Source organism: Schistocerca nitens, chromosome 6 (genome assembly GCF_023898315.1).
Source record: "Schistocerca nitens isolate TAMUIC-IGC-003100 chromosome 6, iqSchNite1.1, whole genome shotgun sequence".
Classification (NCBI taxonomy): Eukaryota; Metazoa; Arthropoda; class Insecta; order Orthoptera; family Acrididae; genus Schistocerca; species Schistocerca nitens.
In genome coordinates, this window is record NC_064619.1 from 147,918,827 (window position 1) to 147,938,413 (window position 19,587).

Genomic DNA, 19,587 nt, shown 5'->3' on the forward strand with positions numbered 1-19,587 from the left:
ATTTCGCCTGTCTCATACATCTTGCTCACCAGATGGTAGAGTTTTGTCATGACTGGCTCTCCCAAGGCCATCAGTAGTTCTAATGGAATGTTGTCTACTCCCGGGGCCTCGTTTCGACTCAGGTCCTTCAGTGCTCTGTCAAACTCTTCACGCAGTATCTTATCTCCCATTTCATCTTCATCTACATCCTCTTCCATTTCCATAATATTGTCCTCAAGTACATCGCCCTTGTATAAACCCTCTATATACTCCTTCCACCTTTCTGCCTTCCCTTCTTTGCTTAGAACTGGGTTTCCATCTGAGCTCTTGATATTCATACAAGTGGTTCTCTTCTCTCCAAAGGTCTCTTTAATTTTCCTGTAGGCAGTATCTATCTTACCCCTAGTGAGACAAGCCTCTACATCCTTACATTTGTCCTCTAGCCATCCCTGCTTAGCCATTTTGCACTTCCTGTCGATCTCATTTTTGAGACATTTGTATTCCTTTTTGCCTGCTTCATTTACTGCATTTTTATATTTTCTCCTTTCATCAATTAAATTCAATATTTCTTCTGTTACCCAAGGATTTCTATTAGCCCTCGTCTTTTTACCTACTTGATCCTCTGCTGCCTTCACTACTTCATCCCTCAGAGCTACCCAACGGTTAGTGAGTTGTTTCAGTCTTTTCCTAACTTTGAAACGAGTTAGTTTTTCTGTATTGTTCAGTGAAAGAACATAATAACAACAGTGTAGTAAAATGAAGGCCAGCGCCCTAGCCGCACTGGTAACATCGGTTCCCGTCAGCGCTGTCGGGCTGGGCTAGCAAATGGTTCAAATGGCTCTGAGCACTATGGGACTCAACTGCTGAGGTCATTAGTCCCCTAGAACTTAGAACTAGTTAAACCTAACTAACCTAAGGACATCACAAACATCCATGCCCGAGGCAGGATTCGAACCTGCGACCGTAGCGGTCTTGCGGTTCCAGACTGCAGCGCCTTTAACCGCACGGCCACTTCGGCCGGCGCTGGGCTAGCGCTTGGATGGGTGACCATCTAGTCTGCCGAGGGCTGTTGGCAAGCGGGGTGCACTCCGCCCTTGTGAGGCAAACTGAGGAGCTACATGATTGAGAAGTAGCGGATCCGGTCTCGTAAACTGACAGACGTCCTGGAGAGCGTTGTGCTGACCACGTGCCCCTCCATATCCGCATCCAGTGAAGCCTGTGGGCTGAGGATGACACCGTGGCCGGTCGGTACCGTTGGGCCTTCCAAGGTCTGTTCGGATGGAGAAATTTAAGTGAAGCCACATAGTAACTGTCGTGGTTTGTAGATAATTTATGAAATAGGGATGCCTTTCAAATTTACGACAGACGAATATACCGATATGGTGTTTATTTATGGCAAATGTGTAGGTAATGCTACGGCTGCAGTTAACGGATATCGCGTACGTTAACCAACTCGGGCGATTCCGAATGCATGAACCATTAGCGAAGTATTTCGAAAGTTACGGGAGACAGATTCTCTACCTAGCGTACATAATCAGTACGAGCGCTCGATATGTGAAGACGATGGTGAGGATATTACGGATGCTGTTCAACGTAGCCCGGGTACCAGCACATGTATCTCTCAACGATTAGGCATTTCACAATCCAAGGTATGGCGTACACTGAAGTACAATAATCTGTACCCGTACCATAAACAAAAAGTGCATCATTTACAACCGGGAGACCTTGCCCTACGCTTGGAGTTGTGCAACTGGTTAAATACTAATCGGCGGTTACACAAATACATTTTATTTACTGATGAGGCACAGTTTGCTCAAGATGGTGTAAACAATTTACATAACGAACATGTATAGTTTGAAGCAAAGCCACATGCAACAGGCCGGCCGGGGTGGCCGAGCGGTTCTAGGCGCTACAGTCTGGAACCGCGCGACCGCTACGGTCGCAGGTTCAAATTCTGCCTCGGGTATGGATGTGTGTGATGTCAGGTTAGTTACGTTTAAATAGTTCCAAGTTCTAGGGAACTGATGACCTCAGAAGTTAAAGTCCCATAGTACTCAGAGCCAGAGGCACATGCAACAGTGCATCGGAATTTCCAGCAGCGATTTAGAATAAATGTGTGGTGTGGTATAATCAACACACACTTATTGGACCATTCTTTTTCCCAGGACGTCTAACTCGCGAGACTGACTTACAATTCCTTCAAGAAGAAATGCCCCGCTATGTCGAAGATGTTCCATTTGCTACGCGATTGCAAATGTATTTTCAACATGACGGCGCGCCTCCACATTTTACCAACGACGTTACTACACATTTAAATGAACATTTTCCTCAGTAATGGATCGGTCGTTGTGCTTCATGGATGGAAGACATGGTTTATTAGGACAAAGTCAATACAATTGAGGCATTACTTGCTCGCATTATGACTGCAATAGACGAATTTAAGAACAATGCTGTGAAACTGAAACGAGCAACAAAATCTGTTCATACACGTGCAGCTAAATGCACTGAACTCGGTGGAGACATGTTTGAACATTTATGGTGAACGTATTGTGAAACTGTATGTACATTGTACAACTTCCTTAACACGGAGCTTTGTTAAATGAATTCATGTGTTCTATGGTAGTAATAAAAGTGAATTATTTCCGCGATATTCCGTGCGCAGCAGCACACGAGTCGTTGTAGGCCGTCGCCAAGAGCTTTGTTCGGACGGCTCGCTTTAATTTGACCGAGAATATTGCCTACTTCCCGAAAATATTTTACTGGCTGCTAATATTAAAAAATAAACATATCCTTCGTCATTGCATCCATCATTCAAAACGCCAATATACGCTACGCAAAAGTAATTGTACTTATTTTGAAGCCAATATTTTCAGTGAAGTCGAGCAAAATATTTGTTCGAAAGGTTTTATGAAACCCAAGTTTTATCTAAATTTGCTGTAAGCCTTTTTATTCTCAGCACGCAATACATGCTTGGTACACTTAAACCTCGTTCTTACTACTGCAAAGTCCCTGTCTTGTGCTACTAATTTCGTCCATCATTACAGTTTCTGAATAAAAAGCCAAGTGGGCTGAGAAGATATTGCATTGAAGTGACTGGCCAGATTATCAGTTTTTTATCACGGACATAATACTGTATTTCTCTGGACATCGGATACTATCCTCTGTCATACTAAAGTAATACAATTCTACGTTCTAGTTTTTTGTAAAAGTCGTCAAATATCATAGATTTCTATGCTCTTCTCAGAGAATCAGATTAGGTGCTGGGACTGTTCTGATGTTACTGCACTGTTTATATGTATAGTCCATACAGAAGCACCACAACGTTTTGTCATTTTATGAACTGCATTACCCTTACTACGAAACAGCCAATAAATCCTTCTATGGAAAAAGGAGTTAAATTTCGAATGTACAAGTAAACCAAATACAGTAAGATTATAACCGAATGTAAAGGCATTTGATACAGGATTTTAGGAAAAACTGTTGTTAATTAATGCAGAATTGACAATCTTATTTTAATTGACAGTTACTATCGAGTAAACTAATCGTCACCACTTGTGATAAATTTATCAGACGTCTGCTGTAAGGGAAAAACATTCGCAGTATGTCCTCTATAACTGAAATGAATAGAGAAACATTTAAATCAAGTTAGCTTTTTTCATAGACGGCACTTACCTAAATTGAAGGATCTTCTGGCTCCGTGTCTTCAGATTCACTGTCGCTTGTTTCAGCCATGTTTATCATCACAGATTCCACTAGGGTGTCTCTTAAACCCTGGTTCAAGAAATCAGTTTCTTGCAAATGCTTCTGCGTGTTTTACGCACCTCTACCAGTCCTGCTGAGTAACATTGTCGAGAGTTTCGTGTGTTAGCTTTTTGACATCAGCAAATCTGAAAGTAGTGTTTCTTTTTGCTACTTCTCGCTTTACTTTGGCCCATATCAATTAAATGGGATTATACTGGCAGTGATACGGTGGTAGACATACCACTTGGCGTCCCATTTCGTTTGCCTGTTGATCTAATTCGTAAGTCTTTTTGGCACCTACGATTTCTTCCTTTGATTCTTTCTCTTAACCACTCATAATATGTGCCTTGCGCCTATTTGAACGTGGCAGCTTTTCTATCTGAATGGAGTTGTAGCTGGCGTTATCCATCACGATAATTGACCCTTCTTCCAGCGAAGACAATAGTCGAATAAACCAATTCTTAAAAACTTCTCCATTCATTTCTGAATGGTAATCGGATTGGCCAGAACTTTTCCGACCACGAAAAATAAGTTTGGCCTCTGGTATGAAGCCTGTAGTTAATGAACCAGCGTGGGCGATGATTAATCGGCCACATCTACCAGTAGGCATTTTCAAACCGCCGTTTCCTTTGGAGTCGTGCCATATATACTTATTGGTGTGGTTCTGTGAAACTCAAGTTTCATCCAAGTACACTACAGATCTGGCGTCTTCAGCAGACAAGAAGTGCATTGTTCACAAAAACTTCGCTCTTGCTGCTGCAATGTCTCTGCGTTCCATTAAGAATTTTCGTCCGTCATTACACTTCTTGAATCAGAAACTAAGGGAGTGGAGAAGACGAAGAACGGAGGTCTCTGAGCCCGAGTAATTAATTTTTTCACGGAGGTCAGCCTGTATTTTTTTTTTTTTTTTTTTTTTTGCTGTTACATACACTAGTCTGTCGTAATATCCAAGTATAGTTCTACGCACGACCTCTTTGTTAAAATCTTCAAAGTCAGTTGTTTTCCATTCACTTTCGTATCCCTTTCTTGGAGAATCGGAACACTCATTCATGTCTGGAGATTCTGCCAATGACACAGATTTGCTAATACGGTCTACAGTAGACTTGGAGACACCGCATGCTTTAGCAGCAAGTTTATGAATTTGCGCAAAAATTAAGTTATTCCTCGCTTCTTCATTGTCGTCCAGATCAGTAAAATACTTGAGTACATTCGATATGATAATTTTAGATTGTTTATGAATGTCTTTCCACCCTTTACGCACACCAACTGGAGGAGTACTACAAGAAGGCCGTTGCTTCTGCAGTGTTGTTCACCACCGAACAAATGTCGAAGCACCTTTCTAAAGACAGTAAGACACTGGGATCAGATGTGAACACTCAGTATAGCACGGTAACACTGAGCTTTGAGTTGCTCTGACCTACCGCACCGCTAACGGGTCCTACATGGCAAAAAAGCCGAGAGACGGGCGAATCACAGCCCGCAGCCCCTGCTGGAGGCAAGCAACGGGCGTGACCTTGAGGAATCTACTTTCGTGCTGGCCACTCTAGTTAGGAACTCACTTTGACGAGAATACACTAAATTCTGAGTGTTTCGCGAGTCTATCTTCAAAATTAAAAAAAAGGATATTGCAGCCCACAGGACGATATGCATTTATGCTCGTGACGCTTCATTTGGCTATTTGAGGATCCTCCAATGACTTTTATAATCTATAAAGTAAGTTTCGGATGGTTCAAAAGTCGATTGTCAAAATTTCGAAACAGAACACCCAAAATTGTGGCCTGTAGCGAGGTATGCAGTCATGCTCGTGAACAGCTATTTGACTACATACGATCGACCAAAGGCTGTCAAAATTTATACTGCAAATTGACTCAGTATTACAGCCTGTAGTATGCTATGAAGTCATAATCTTAAACAGGCATTTGGTTGTCTTACGATCGCCTGACAGCACTCAAAATATTTAAAGCATGTTTCAAGTTTTTCACAAATCAATCTGCAAAATTTTAAGCCGAAAGATAAAAAATTGCGCCCTGTGTAATATTCTTTACGCTCGTGACTATACAGCTATGTAATTACCAATTTGGAAGCCACGAAATTCAGGTTGGTTAACTGAACTACGTGGTAATCAGTCCTGACACGAAAGTGAGAGTGGCATTGAAAGTTATCTTAGTTTTTTCGTCCCAACTCGGTTTCGTTTGGTTTGAGTTCCTTTTACTCATACTTTCAACTGGGTTATCTCAATTTGGTGTAAAACCTATTTGACCCATCACTAGCAGCGTTTGTACCCATTTACACGTTCCTTAGCGGGTAGCCTTCTTTGGGCGTATGAAGAACAGATGTGCTTTTTTTTCTAGTAAAATAAAAAGCAGACTATGTGGGGAGTAAGGCTCCACAGTTCCCAGTTTTTCTAATATTATGGTCAATGAAGGGTAGATTTTCCCACGATTTCAAATTGAAGTCATAGGTTGGGTTGTTACCTGTAACCTATCCAGATTCCAGCTTTGTCTAATTATTAGTTACAGAGAAATTTACGGTTCAGCGAATACAAAAAACTGTGCAGTGTGGGTGTTTGACCCACTTAGATAACTGCATAATAACAATACTTGAAATAACGCTTTGTAACATTGTTGCATTGTAGCTAAGTTACCCACACAATATTGAACTGAAATGTTCTGTAAATTTGAACATAATGCTTAAAATACTTGTACAAAAACAATACTTCCTTCTCCATGAAAAGAGAATTAGTAGGGTAACCTGAAAGAGTTTAATTATTGAGGCTAGTCTATCTAGGTACCTAGTAAATAGTGTACTTTGTTAGGTCCTCTGATTCTTTCTTGAAGTCCCAGGCTCCTGTTCTTCTTCTTCGGATACATCTTCACCAAATAATAAGTCCATATCTATATATATCTATGGTCATCATATGAGGAGTCTGAATCTGAGTTGAGAATAGTCAACTGGCTGTTAGATCTGTTTTCTTTCTTTTTTTGGCATTGATGTAACAAAATACAATATTGCAGTGCCTTCAGAAGCACTACTCATTGTTCCTTCGGACAAGCATGCATGGCCGAAGAAACAGGCACAGCGGTGACTACAGCTGCTATGAAATACATGACTTGTATTCGTATTTGTGAATATGGACAGCTTCCAGCTGTATAATCGAAAGATGACAATGGGAATTTGTACTGGACTGGGACTCAAACCTGGGTCCTGCTTATTGTGAGCAGTCACCTTACCATATTTTTTGTATAATCTCATTTTGTTCGTTATTGTTCGTTGTATTTATTCGGGGCGGACGTCCTATGACACCCGTTGAACTTCATCGTAGGTCCATTTACTCAGTTTTTTATTATTTATTACTGAGGGCGACTAACACTCTGACCGAACATGCTGAGCTACTGTGCTGGCATACCATTTGGCTGTCTGAGCATGACTCACTGTCAGACCCATTGTACAGATGATAATTGTCCATATTCGCAACTGCATGTATGCATGTCCAAAGGAACATTGCTCTGTGCTTCTGAACAACAAAGGCACTGCAATATCATATTTATCTGCTGACACCGGGCAAGCGACTTTCAATTAAAGATGTCTCCCCGTATGGCAATATGAATGTGCTAATGTAGGCTGTAGATACATGGTTGACAACGTGTGACGAAGCAAGCTGGGATAATTTTAATTCCCCTCTTGTTCTGCCATCTGCCTCCTTAAATTCGTTTTGTTACTTTTAACTAATTATCATTAACATATGTGAATATAAGCTGTAGTTTCATACAAGAGAAAGATTAGCCATCAGTTTTAAAGAAAATAACACCAGATCTAATTTTGTGCTTAGTTTTATGTATGTAATTGATTTTCTAATTTATTTGGTAATTCATAGTTAGTGTCGTTTGTTATAGGGTGAAATCAGTGATTGTTTCGTAACTTAGATTCCATTGTTGACATACAAACAAGTATAAATTCTTTAATAACTGTAAACATTTGTAAGACTAAGTAATAGTAATCTTAAAGTATCTATTTAGCTCTAGTCAAAAACATGTTAGCAAAACCAGCCCTTCATTAATTCCAAAGTAATTAACAGTTTTGTCAAAAGTATTGTTTGAGTAACTATATTTGTTAATTTCATGATTTAAACAAATAATTCGGCCTGACTTTTGTAGTAGAAGAAACTGTTAAAGAGACTCAATTTTTCGATGTAGTCAGTTAATTGAGTGAGTTAAGTTTTCATTGTAATTTCTGTAAATTTAACTTTAAACAATGTGTAGTTTCAGCACCTATTATTGTTATGATGTATAAGGGCCCGAATTTTGGTCACGAGACAGTCAGTCCACGGCCGAGTTTCAAACGAGTAACCTGTGCTGCTTAAACAACAGCAATGCTTCAATTTAACTGTGGAATAGTGTGTTAAACAATTAGGCCGTGTGTAAAAACAGTGACAGTGTCTGCTCCACTCATACCTGATTATTCTTCAAGAACTGTGGAGGTTTTACTGCTCGTAGATGTTCAACAAGAAACTATTGTAGCAGTATGTGGAGTTTCACCTGCTAACTATTAATGAGACTTAGCCTATCGAAGGTTACATAATAGTGCACTGGCCGTATAGCTGTGTATTATTAGGGGGTTGTGACAGTGAAATTAAAGTACTGTAAAACGTAACTGTGCATATGTCGGCTACATCATTTAAAGTAGTCAGTGTCGTAATCCACACAACCCATCTTGTACCCAGTACGTTGACACCGAGGACAACAAACGAAGAAATGAAAGCAGGAGGAACCGCTCTGGCCATGAGGCGTGCTCAGACAGCCAATGGCAAAGCGACCATTTGCGATAAGCGGGAAATCTGGGTTCGAACCTCGTTGTGGCACAAATTTTCATTGTTGTCGTTCCATTATAGAGCTAGCTGATGGTTGTCCATATTTGCAACTGTGAATACATTTCACGTAAATCTAGCTTACTACATCATTTTGTTTCTATAGCACGTTCTTTTCTTCCTTTGGCATGTCTTTCCTTCTCAGTAGCAAAATTTTCTTTTCCCAGGCGTTCTTCCTCCATTTTTTATTGGGCGCCGACGTTAGAAGCACAGATTTCAATGCCTTGCCAAAATGTTTCCCCATTGTGTGTTGAATGTCATCATGTGGGGTTACCTTTGAAGAGCTATCGCCACATTGTTGGAGCTGCAGGGATTTTACCAAAAATACCAACGAGATTTGTCTCATTTCGCCATTTTCTGGCAAATGTGCCGTTGTTGATTTTGAGGACCAACTGGAACAATTATTTCCACGCGAAAGTGAAGCTTAAATTTAGTAATGTCAACGAGTAAGTCACTGATTCTTCTTTTCAAAACTTCAACTAAAACATCAGAAAAGTTATATGTAAGTAGTAAAAACCAGACTCACATCATTTTCTCACCTCTGAAGCGGCCCGCTGGGACGAACTTTCAAAGAAGAGTAATTTACAATAAGACAAACCTGCCACCTGGTAGTGAAGCCCTGAATTGAAGGCAGTCAATTCAAATCCTTTGTGTATGTTTTTACCCCAGCGAAGCTTTACACACAGCTACCATAATGCTAAATCTGATGACACAAGTTTATTCCTTACACTTTTGTCTTCAATAAATCATTTTTGTGTCCACTTCGGACACTCCCTGTAACTGCTGCATCAGGTGGAAGCATCTCTTCTAGCTGAAACACTGGTCATGGGGGGGAATTCCTGAAGTACTCCTACTGGACCCGTAAGAATATAATTTTGTATAAGTCATTTTTAATATAATTTCTGTCGTCATACATAGGATAATTGAAAAATATTACGTTCTAACAAATTATGACGTGTTGAAACAAATGTCATTTCCTTCGCCCACAAAATCGAGACAAATGTGTGCAACGCAAATAGACTTTTGAAGATATCGCAAAACAGCCTGTACGCTGTTAGAGGATTCAATTTAGAATGCCAGCATCAATTTCCGATCGAAATCGTCTGTACAGTTCTTCAAGTTATGTTTCCCGGCATTTTGAAAAATACAGTTTCGAGAAAAACACGTTTAAAGTTTTGGGTAACATTCTTTGTAGTTATGTTAAACATACCTCTACTCAGCGATCACTGAACTATACAGCAATCCTCCCAGATCCAAAAGAAGGCCCTCCTCCATGTTCTTCGTGGACATGATGGTCCTGCAAGGCTCTTTGTCAGCTTCTGTCATCTGCTACTCTGCTTGCTCGATACACTTTTCGTCCACTTCTGTGCTGAAACTGGAACAGGCTGGCCCCCTTTTAAGCACTATCATAATTTACATAATCGCCTTGTGACTCGATAATGGAGTTTTGGGCGAACTTGAGGTGGAATACTACACTCATGCTCATAAATTAAGGATAGTTGCAGAATGTGGTGCCACACAACGTGGCACTAATTGAAACTGGCGCTAATAGCATAGGGACATAGGGAACACACACAACACAGATCTGGAAGTCCACGGTATTGGTGATAAGTTGAGAAAACCGTCCCGAAACACGTGCTACAAAACGCCGCTGTTTCCTGCGCATGTACCCCAACATCAGTATGGGATATGATCACCATGCACACTTACACAGGACACACAACGGTTTGGCATACTCTGGATCAGGTGGTCGAACAGCTGCTGGGGTATAGCCTCCCATTCTTGCACCAGTGCCAGTCGGAGCTCCTGAAGTGTCGTAGGGGTTTGAAGATGTGCAGTGATACGCGACCGAGAGCATCCCAGACATGCTCAATGGGGGGTCTGGAGAACAGGCAGACCACTCCATTCACCTAATATCTTCTGTTTCAAGGTACTCCTCCACGATGGCAGCTCGGTGGGGCCGTGCATTATTATCCATCAGGAGGAAGGTGGGACCCACTGTACCCCTGAAAAGGCGGACATACTGGTGTAAAATGATGTCCCGATACACCTGACCTGTTACAGTTCCTCTAGCAAAGACATGCAAGGGTGTACGTGCACCAACCATAATCCCATCCCACACCATCAAACCTTGACTTCCATACAGGTCCCTTTCAAGGACATTAAGGCGTTAGTATCTTCCTGGTTCACACCATATGAAAACGCGGCAAGAATCACTGTTCAGACTATATCTGGACTCGCCCATGAACATAACCTGGGACCACTGTTCCAATGACCATGTACTGTGTTCTTGACACCAGGCTTTATGGGCTCTCCTATGACCAGGGGTCGGTGGAATGCAACTTGCAGGTTTCCTGGCGAATAAACAACGTCTGTTCAGTCGTCTTTAGACTGTGTGCCTGGAGACAACTGTTCCTGTGGCTGCGATAAGGTCCCAAGGAAGGCTACCTGCAGTACTCCATGGCCATCTGTGGGCACTGACGGTGAGATATTGGTCTTCTTGTGGTGTTTTACACTTTGGACGTCCTGTACTGTAGCGCCTGGATACGTTACCTGTCTGCTGGAATCGTTGCCTTAACCTTGAGATCACACTTTGTGGCACACGGAGGGCCCGTGCTACGACCTGCTGTGTTTGACCAGCGTCCAGTCGCCGTAGTATTCTACCCCTCATAACCTCATCATTATGTATTCTTTGGGCCACACAGTCACCATTAGCACGTCTGAAAACGTCTGCACACTTGCTCGCTGCACCATACTCTGACATGCAGCAACACACCTCTGCGTATGCGGACTGCTGCCAGCGCCACCGTGATATGAACACAGGTCAAATGCACCGCAAGGTCATACCCCGAGGTGATTCAAACCCACAAACCGCCCACCAGAGTGTTGTTTCACCATGTATCAGCCAGCATTAGCCTTAATTTATGAGCATGAATGTACAATAGAGTGTATGTCCAAGAGAAATATTAAGCTGAGAGAATCGGTGTTTTGAAATTTTCAAGGTGGGCTACCCCTAAAGTGGCTAACTGAGTGTCCGCTAAAGAGAATGGAGAAAAAGTCGCATATGGTTAGATGAACCACAAAGCACTCATCAGTACTGCAAAGAAAGAGCGCAGAATATCTTGTCGTTGAGTTCTAAAAGGAAATCAGCAGTTCTTGCTTTTTCTGTGGCCACTGCCTCATATACTGTAGCAGTAAACAAGACAAAATAAGAAAATGGTCATTATGAGTGAAAAAATGGATGAGCAGGAAAGAGAAGAGGGGAAGTCTGACATTTCTTCGAAAACAACTTCTTTTAGAACACAAATACTCATTTCGAAATTAACTGAGGACCGGTGAGGATAACTAGAGATTTCTACTGGACCATGTACAACAAATATTAACGAAGCAGGACACTAATGAGAAAAACCAATTACTTCTTTTGAAGAAGGGAGGAAGGAAGATTAGGTTTAAATGTCCTGTCGACATCAAGGTCATTAGTAATGGAGCACATGCTCAGATTCTTCCAGCGATGGGGAAGGAAATCGGCTGTGCCCTTTCAAAGGAACCACCCTGGCATTTGCCTTTCGTGATTTAGTGAAATTAAGGAAAACCTAAATCTGGATGTCGGATGCAGACTCTCGGATATGAGTGCAGTGTGCTAACCACTGTGCCACCTTGCTCACTAAACTTTTTCCGAGATGGTATCTGCTGCTCTAAGCCACTGGTGAATCAAAGTATGTCAAAAAACTATCCTTTTGGTGTTTAAATATACTCACTGCCAGAACAGTTTCCCTTTGAGGTCTCAACGACGTGTCTTCCCCAGTGGTACAGTACTGCGAATGCAGAGTTTTATTTTTAATTTCGTTTACTGTGGTCTGCTGAGTACCCTCTTTTTAACAGCTTTTACCAATACAGCATATTTCATTTAATGTTGTGTCACATTGATTCCTGTTATGATAGTCTCTACTCATGTTGTCAAAAAGACATGGCTTCAACTCATATTGTTCAGTTGCAACACTCAAGTGTTCTTTGCACCAAGTTGTCATATTATACCTTCTTTATTTTCAAAATTGATTAGTGCACAGCTGCAGACATCTTCACTGCTTGAAGCACACGCGTGAGTGAACACTTTGGCTTCTACCACCAGCATTCACGTAACATCATATGCACTTCCCTGCACAGGTATAGATTTGCCCTCAGTTGCATGCAACATTCACCAGCAAGGTGTGGGTAGTCTGCCTAACTCTGCAGGCTGTTGCACTAAAAGGCATGCCTAAATACACACTTACAAGTACATCCTGGTCAAACAGGAAGTGAGCACCTGCACTAAATGACTGTGAATCAAACAACTATTAATTTATTTCATATATTCATAAATAAATGCATACTTCTGTAATACATACCACCACATGAATATTACTGTGTAAAGTATAGCTCAACTGACACAATGATATATTTAGAAATTAGGCCTGTACACTATGGTTGCCAAAAATCTGATATGTTCAGTTTTTTAGCAATGAAGTACAGAATGCACAACTAAGGCCTTTTCAAAGCAAATGATGTACATGCAAGGGATAAGCGTAAGGAGGAATAAGGAGATACACACACCATAAGGGCATGTTAACCAGTGCTGGTCTTAGGTCTGTGCCCTACAATTTTCTTGAGCAGCTGAAAGAACCTAGCGCACAATGTGGATACCAGCACGCTGTTCATCTAGTGGGATTTGGGAACCTGCCTAAAAACCCCATTCAGACTGGCCGGCACACCAATCCTCCTCATTAATCCTCCAGGTGAATTTGATAAGGAGCCAGTCACATTCCCACAGCAGCTGTCTGTGCAGGTTGTGAAGTATGAACAAAATGACCAGAGTTTTTCATCCCAGAAGAATAGGTAATTACTTATTTTGTTTAATATACTTTTGTTTATTTTGCTATATGATTCTGTTAGGAAGAAGAAAGATTTCTTTTCTTGTTAAAAGCAGCTTTTGCCTGGTGGATTCGGTTTGCAGTATCCTTCCTTGACCTTCTGTCTGATGTAATTTTACGTCCTAGTGTTTCGACATTCTCTAGTTCCTCATTGTTAAATGAGCATTGGGCAACAGTGTTTTGTCTGCTCACCACTGAGCTTTTTGTTTTACCTTCATTAATTTTCATATTCACTTCTAATTGTTCAGCATATTCAGTTAACCTTGTAATATCATCAGAAACTCTCAGCAGTCTATTTTCTTACCATTTATTTTAATTCCTCCTATTGCTGTTTCGGCTACTGTGGATGTCAGCACCAACACAAACATAGGAGGAGGGAAGTTACGATGTTCGGTAGCAGGAATCCAAAATCATATGTACAAAACACTTACTAATTAGAAGGACACTTTATTTCTAAAAAGAAAGTAAACATAACTTCTCTTTATGAAGTGGCTGCCTGTGCCTTCTACTTGCAAGTACTTTAGTCTCTATTACTAATCACAGAATACAGGCTAAGTAAAGTCTTTCTAATACTCTGTACTGATGCTCTCAAAGTCTGAGACCAAACTGGGCTGACCACTGATGGTTGGCTTCTTAAATTAGTGTTGACAGCAGGCACTGAGCAGGCACTCTTTCCATTGGCATGTGGGTCAGCACCTTCTTGATGCCATTTCATGGCACTGTACTGGTTGGTAAGCAGTCGATGCTTTAGGACTGCACACCTATAGCTCCTAATTTCTCTCTAGCTTCAAATATTTCCCTCTGAATGTATCCATTGAACAAGACAGGAGACAGTGAACAGTGCTGTCGTACATCCCACTTACTAGTGGCTTCTTCTTGATGTTCTCCACAGCTTACACAGCCAGTTTTTCTCTATACAGTCTCTGCATTACTCTTCTGTCCTCATACTTTATACCAGTCTTTAACAGCACCTTACAAAGTTCTCACCACTCAACCCTGTTAAACACTTTTTCTAAGTCAATGAAGGCAATATATTTGTCTTGACCCTTCTTTAGTCTTTTCTCAAGAATTAATCATAAGCTGAGTATTGCTTCTCATGTGTCTACACCTCTTCTAAAGCCAAACTGGTCATCCATGATCAGTGCATCTGTCTTGCCTTCTATCTGCCTCAGAAGGCATAATTTAATACAATTCTCAAATCTCTGATTCTTTTCCCATTTACAAATTTTGCCTAGACAATTAACATTGTGCAGCTTAAGATAGGCAAGATTTTATGTAAAATAAGTTTGTGTAATGTTTCAAATTGTTCACAACACATGTGAAAATAACTGAAGAAATGGTCTTCACATGGCCACAATTCTTTTTGAAGATGGTGAAATTCACAACATTTGTTTAGTTTACTATTAATATGATGTAACCACTTTCTTCAGTTCCTTTTAGAGAGTGCAAATAAAAGAAAAAGTTGATAGTTATCAGAACTACTTGCTACTCACTTTTACTGCACCATAGGTGACACCCACAACGAGTGCCATTCTGCAGTACATTTGTTTACCATGGTCGATTGCGGTGGGCAGCCCCCTCTCTGAACAAGCCTTTAGCTGTTGACTATTTAACACTTTTCTGATTGTCATAGGAAAACTGGATAGGAGCAGAAATGGTTAGCAAACAAGTAAATACTGTAAACAAAAGCTTTACTTAACTGGTAGCTTTCTCCAAGTGTCCAAAGACTTGTTACAAATAATGCAGCAAGAAAAAGAGCCCAGCTAATACAATAGCAACATGGATGAGACTCTCTCAACAAGACACAAATGATGGCGTTGAAACTGTGACTAGGCGGTGTCTGCATAGCATCATGTAGTGAAGAGGCTCCAAGTGTGAGTTGGCTATCTGACTGCTGCTCGTTGTCCTACAAAGTGGTGGCACAGGGAGCTCATAGTCCAGAGCCGCTGGAGGCATGTCGCAGCAGGCATTCACCAGTGGGCCCACCAGATCCCGCATGACTGCTATTGGTGTCTGGTGGAAACTTGCAACTCCATTGCCAACTCTGAGATGCCCGTGGGATCATATCAGTACATGATACCACAGAAATGACAGTGCTGGTCCTCCAACAGTTTTTGCGCAGACTTCAGTTTAGTTATGTAACTGACTTCACCCAGTTGAATTGCAAGTGTGAAGTCTTCAAGTAAGATTCCATTAGCAGTTCTTGATACATTTGCATACAACTATTTTCAGACATTTTTATGATTTTATGCTTCTGATGGCTTTCAAATGAGGAGAACAAAAACATGCTTAAAATATGCTGCTGCAGTTTGGTTGCACTGGAATAGAACACACAGTTTCATAATGGTAATTCAGTATACAAACTGCTTGGTGTATAGTAAGAAACAAGTGGAATCTGTTTTCTGTTTCTCGACATTGAAAGACGTGTTGTTTGCAGTTAAGTTTAAACTAATAGCAATATAATTATATTTTGTGTGGAGAGAGTGAAAAGATCACTCTAGTGACAAGCTAAAATTCTGTTAGCCTTTCTTGAAAAAGCCTTAGCGATTTTGCCCACTGGTGGTGGGTGGTGGTGTTTATGGTATATATGGGGCACTCAATTTCAATGTCATCAGCACAATCAGAGTGGCACCTGTTTGATCGGGTACCACTGGGAATTTGTCATGTAGGAGCACAATCTTTGTAAGTTGATTGCTAGCCTACTTAATGACAACTGACCACTGAAAATTAATCTGAGTAAGCTCATATAAAATAATTATGTCTACAACTTTTACAGTATTAAAAGAAAGATATTTTTCTATTAACTTTTATGGTGCAGGTTCCTTTATGGTTCCTAGATAGCCAGTATGGAAATGCTGCCCTAGTGATAACAGAGCGTTAAACATCCAAACGTCTATGTAGCAGCTGTGAGTGAGAAACAGCAAGGTCAAATGGATGGGACCTCCACACCATGTGGGCATTTCCTCCAGAGCATAATGTTTTTTTTACTATCTTCTTTAATTCTTTCCTGTTGTCACCTTGTACTTTTTCCCATTTCTTTTTCTCTTTCACGTTTTGTTTTTAGATATCTCTCATACTTGCTACATCATATCATGGTTTAGAAATGAAATTAGCTTACATGTGTTGTATGTTCTGTACAGTAATATATCCTTTTCATAATTACATCTAGCACTCAAGTATGTCTAACGATCCACACATTCGTTTTTTGTCCTTCAAATAGTTTCCGGCATTATGTGTCAGTAAGCAGAATGATATTATGATACCTTTCCACTGAGCGTCCTGTTCACAAATCTCCTTCGATATGTCGTGTATTATTTCCTTCTTCTTTTTCTGCCTTCCTTACGAAAATTTCCAGCTTTCCAGCAGTCTTCCCAGTGGTCGTCATTCAACATGTTGCTACTCATATGCCAACTTCAGGATTGTGGGATCAAAAAAGAAAAGAAAAGAAAAGAAAGCCTTCCTCAAGTTGAGCATGCACCTTCTGTTCATTCTTATACACATGTATGCTGTCCTCAATAGATCCAATTTATGAAGGATGTTTCCTGCTGGGAGTTAACTGATCTGACTAATTTTCTCGGCCCACAGAGGCAGCTGGTGCGCGTCAACAGAACTTTCAACGCTTTCCTGATGCCAGAGCTGCCCCAGATCCGAGCACAACCAGTGCGCCTGTCCATGGTGCGGCATCTGGAACTCGACGATGACTTCAAGGAGTACTGGGCCTACTACCTGCTCAAGGGCTCCTCCATCACCGTTTCCACCTGTGCCAGGTGGGCTCCTCAATCTACAACTTTCACCCAGTCCTCCAGCTAGATATGTGATTCGTGGTCACCAAGTTTTAATTATCACCTTGGAAAAATAATGTTATATAGTTAATTTTTTGTTTGTTTACAGATTTATATCTGCAGTCCTGGTACTCCTCAAAATTCTCATGTCACAGTATTGTGGCACACCACTAGAGGAACGAGAACAAAATGCCACATACCATTGATAGAATAGAGTTTTTTAAGATAATTCATTATTGGAAGTAGTGAAAACATTGCAGCTGTGTCAGGCATGTCTGGGCAGCTAAAGAAGTCATCCAAATTGGTCTCACACAGCTGCAACATTTCCCCCACTGCCAATAACAAAAAACCATAAAATCCTTGACTTTATTAATAGTCTGTGCCATTCTGTTTTGGCTCCTCTAGAGGCATGCCATGATACTGTGATGTGAGGATTTCAAGGTTATCAGGACTGCAAATACATACCTGTAAACAAGCAGAAAATTAAAGCATATAACTTCAACTTTTGAGGTGATAATTAAAACTTTATGACTATGCCATGTGTACTCCACAAGCCATGTGTGTGTTGGAGCGAATTCTGGTACCACTAGGTATCTGTTCAGCCTTTCCCCGTTCCATTCAGGAGTAGCATGTGGGATGAAGGACTATCAGTAATGCTTCATCTGAACTCTCATCACTCAAATTTTACTGAAGTTGTCATTTAAAGACCTAAGTTGGAGGAAGTGATACATTGCCTGATTCTTCCTGGACTGTAAGCTCTTGCAGTTTCAACAGCAAATCTCATTGTGATGCCCAGTGCCTCTCTTGTGTCTGCCACTGGCATTTGTTTAGGATCTCTGTAATGCTCATGTGCTAACTAAATGATCCAGTGATGAGACTTGCTTCTCTCTGTCTGATCTTCTGTCTTCTCTATTAGTCTAACCTGTTAAGGCTTTCGAACTGCAGCAGAAAAATTTTTTGCTACCCACTCGTTTCTTAGATGGCTTACATTTCTTAAGATTTTTATGACTCTCAGCCTGACCATATTTTTCCTATAATTTGCTTCCATTGGTGTATTTAAAGTGGGGGAGGGGAGCTTCTCAGCTTAAGCCCAGTCCCCCACCAGTCCCCTCCCCACTCCTGCCCTCTTCCCTGAAATGTGAAATTATAAACATGTATTTCTTACTTATCTGCACACAATATTGTAATGCTATGAGTAGAAAACAAGGGTTAAAAATATGTCTCTTCAATGTATGAAGAAGTGGGTTGTATGCTGCTAGAGTATGTCAATAACAGACTGTTTCCAAATGAATCACTACACAAAAGAGGATCACCAATAGCTGATGTGGTTGTGAGTGGTTAATAGTAACTAGTGTTTTTTCAACCATTAAAGGTTATTTATTTAAACAACATGCTCCATTATATAGTAACATTACATATTTTCAGTTTTCTTTTAGTTACACATATCAATTTAACATCAGTGGTGAATTAAATACAAAGTTTATGAGCCCATTCTCATCATATTACAGTACCCGTATATGAACGTTAATGAATACAGAAACAATGCACTTTATAGAGAAGGTGGACACTTTCTCAGACCATGCATTGGCCAGGATATATTCTAGTTTGTTTTGTACATGATTCTCTGCATTACAAGCAAACAAACGCAGAATAACATACTGCTAAGGGAGGGGAATAAGGTAATAAGTGATCCACAACACTTAGCAAACTATGTAAATGAGCATTTTTCAAGTATTGCAGAGAAGTTACAGCAAAAATTCCCCAAAAAAAATATAACACCTGTAAATAATGTTGCACTAAATACAGTGATGTTACTTCCAACCACAGAGAATGAAGTCAATAAAACTGTTCAAAAACTAAAAAATAAAAAGTCAGTAGGCTTAGATGAAGTACCAATGTGTGTACTGAAACAATGCGTAGGGATTATACAAGGCCCCTTAACAAATATAATAAATGATTCCTTCACATCAGGGACATTTCCAGAGCAGTTAAAAAAGGCAAGAGTTGTACCTTTACTTAAGAAAGTTAATGCAGAAGACATAGAAAATTACTGGCCCATTTCCCTGCTGTCAGCATTCTAAAAAATAATGGAAGAAATTATGAAAGACAGACTAATGAATTACCTGAATAAATGCAATCTTTTAAGCACATGCATTCTAAAAAATAATGGAAGAAATTATGAAAGACAGACTAATGAATTACCTGAATAAATGCAATCTTTTAAGCACATCAAAATTTGGTTTCCGAAGTGGCAAAAATATGGAGTCAGCCATAGTTGTACTTGATGCTCTTGATAAAGATGAGTGTGTCACAA

The 19,587-nt window shown here is 40.5% G+C and overlaps 1 protein-coding gene across 1 annotated transcript in view; it reads left to right on the forward strand.

The window, feature by feature from the left end:
- LOC126263263 (uncharacterized) overlaps positions 1-19,587 on the forward strand; it is a 292,463-nt gene that overhangs the window by 198,441 nt on the left and 74,435 nt on the right. Inside the window, exon 3 of the mRNA XM_049960348.1 lies at positions 17,077-17,258. Coding sequence (XP_049816305.1) covers positions 17,077-17,258 — 182 coding nt within the window. The remainder of the gene's footprint in view (positions 1-17,076; positions 17,259-19,587) is intronic.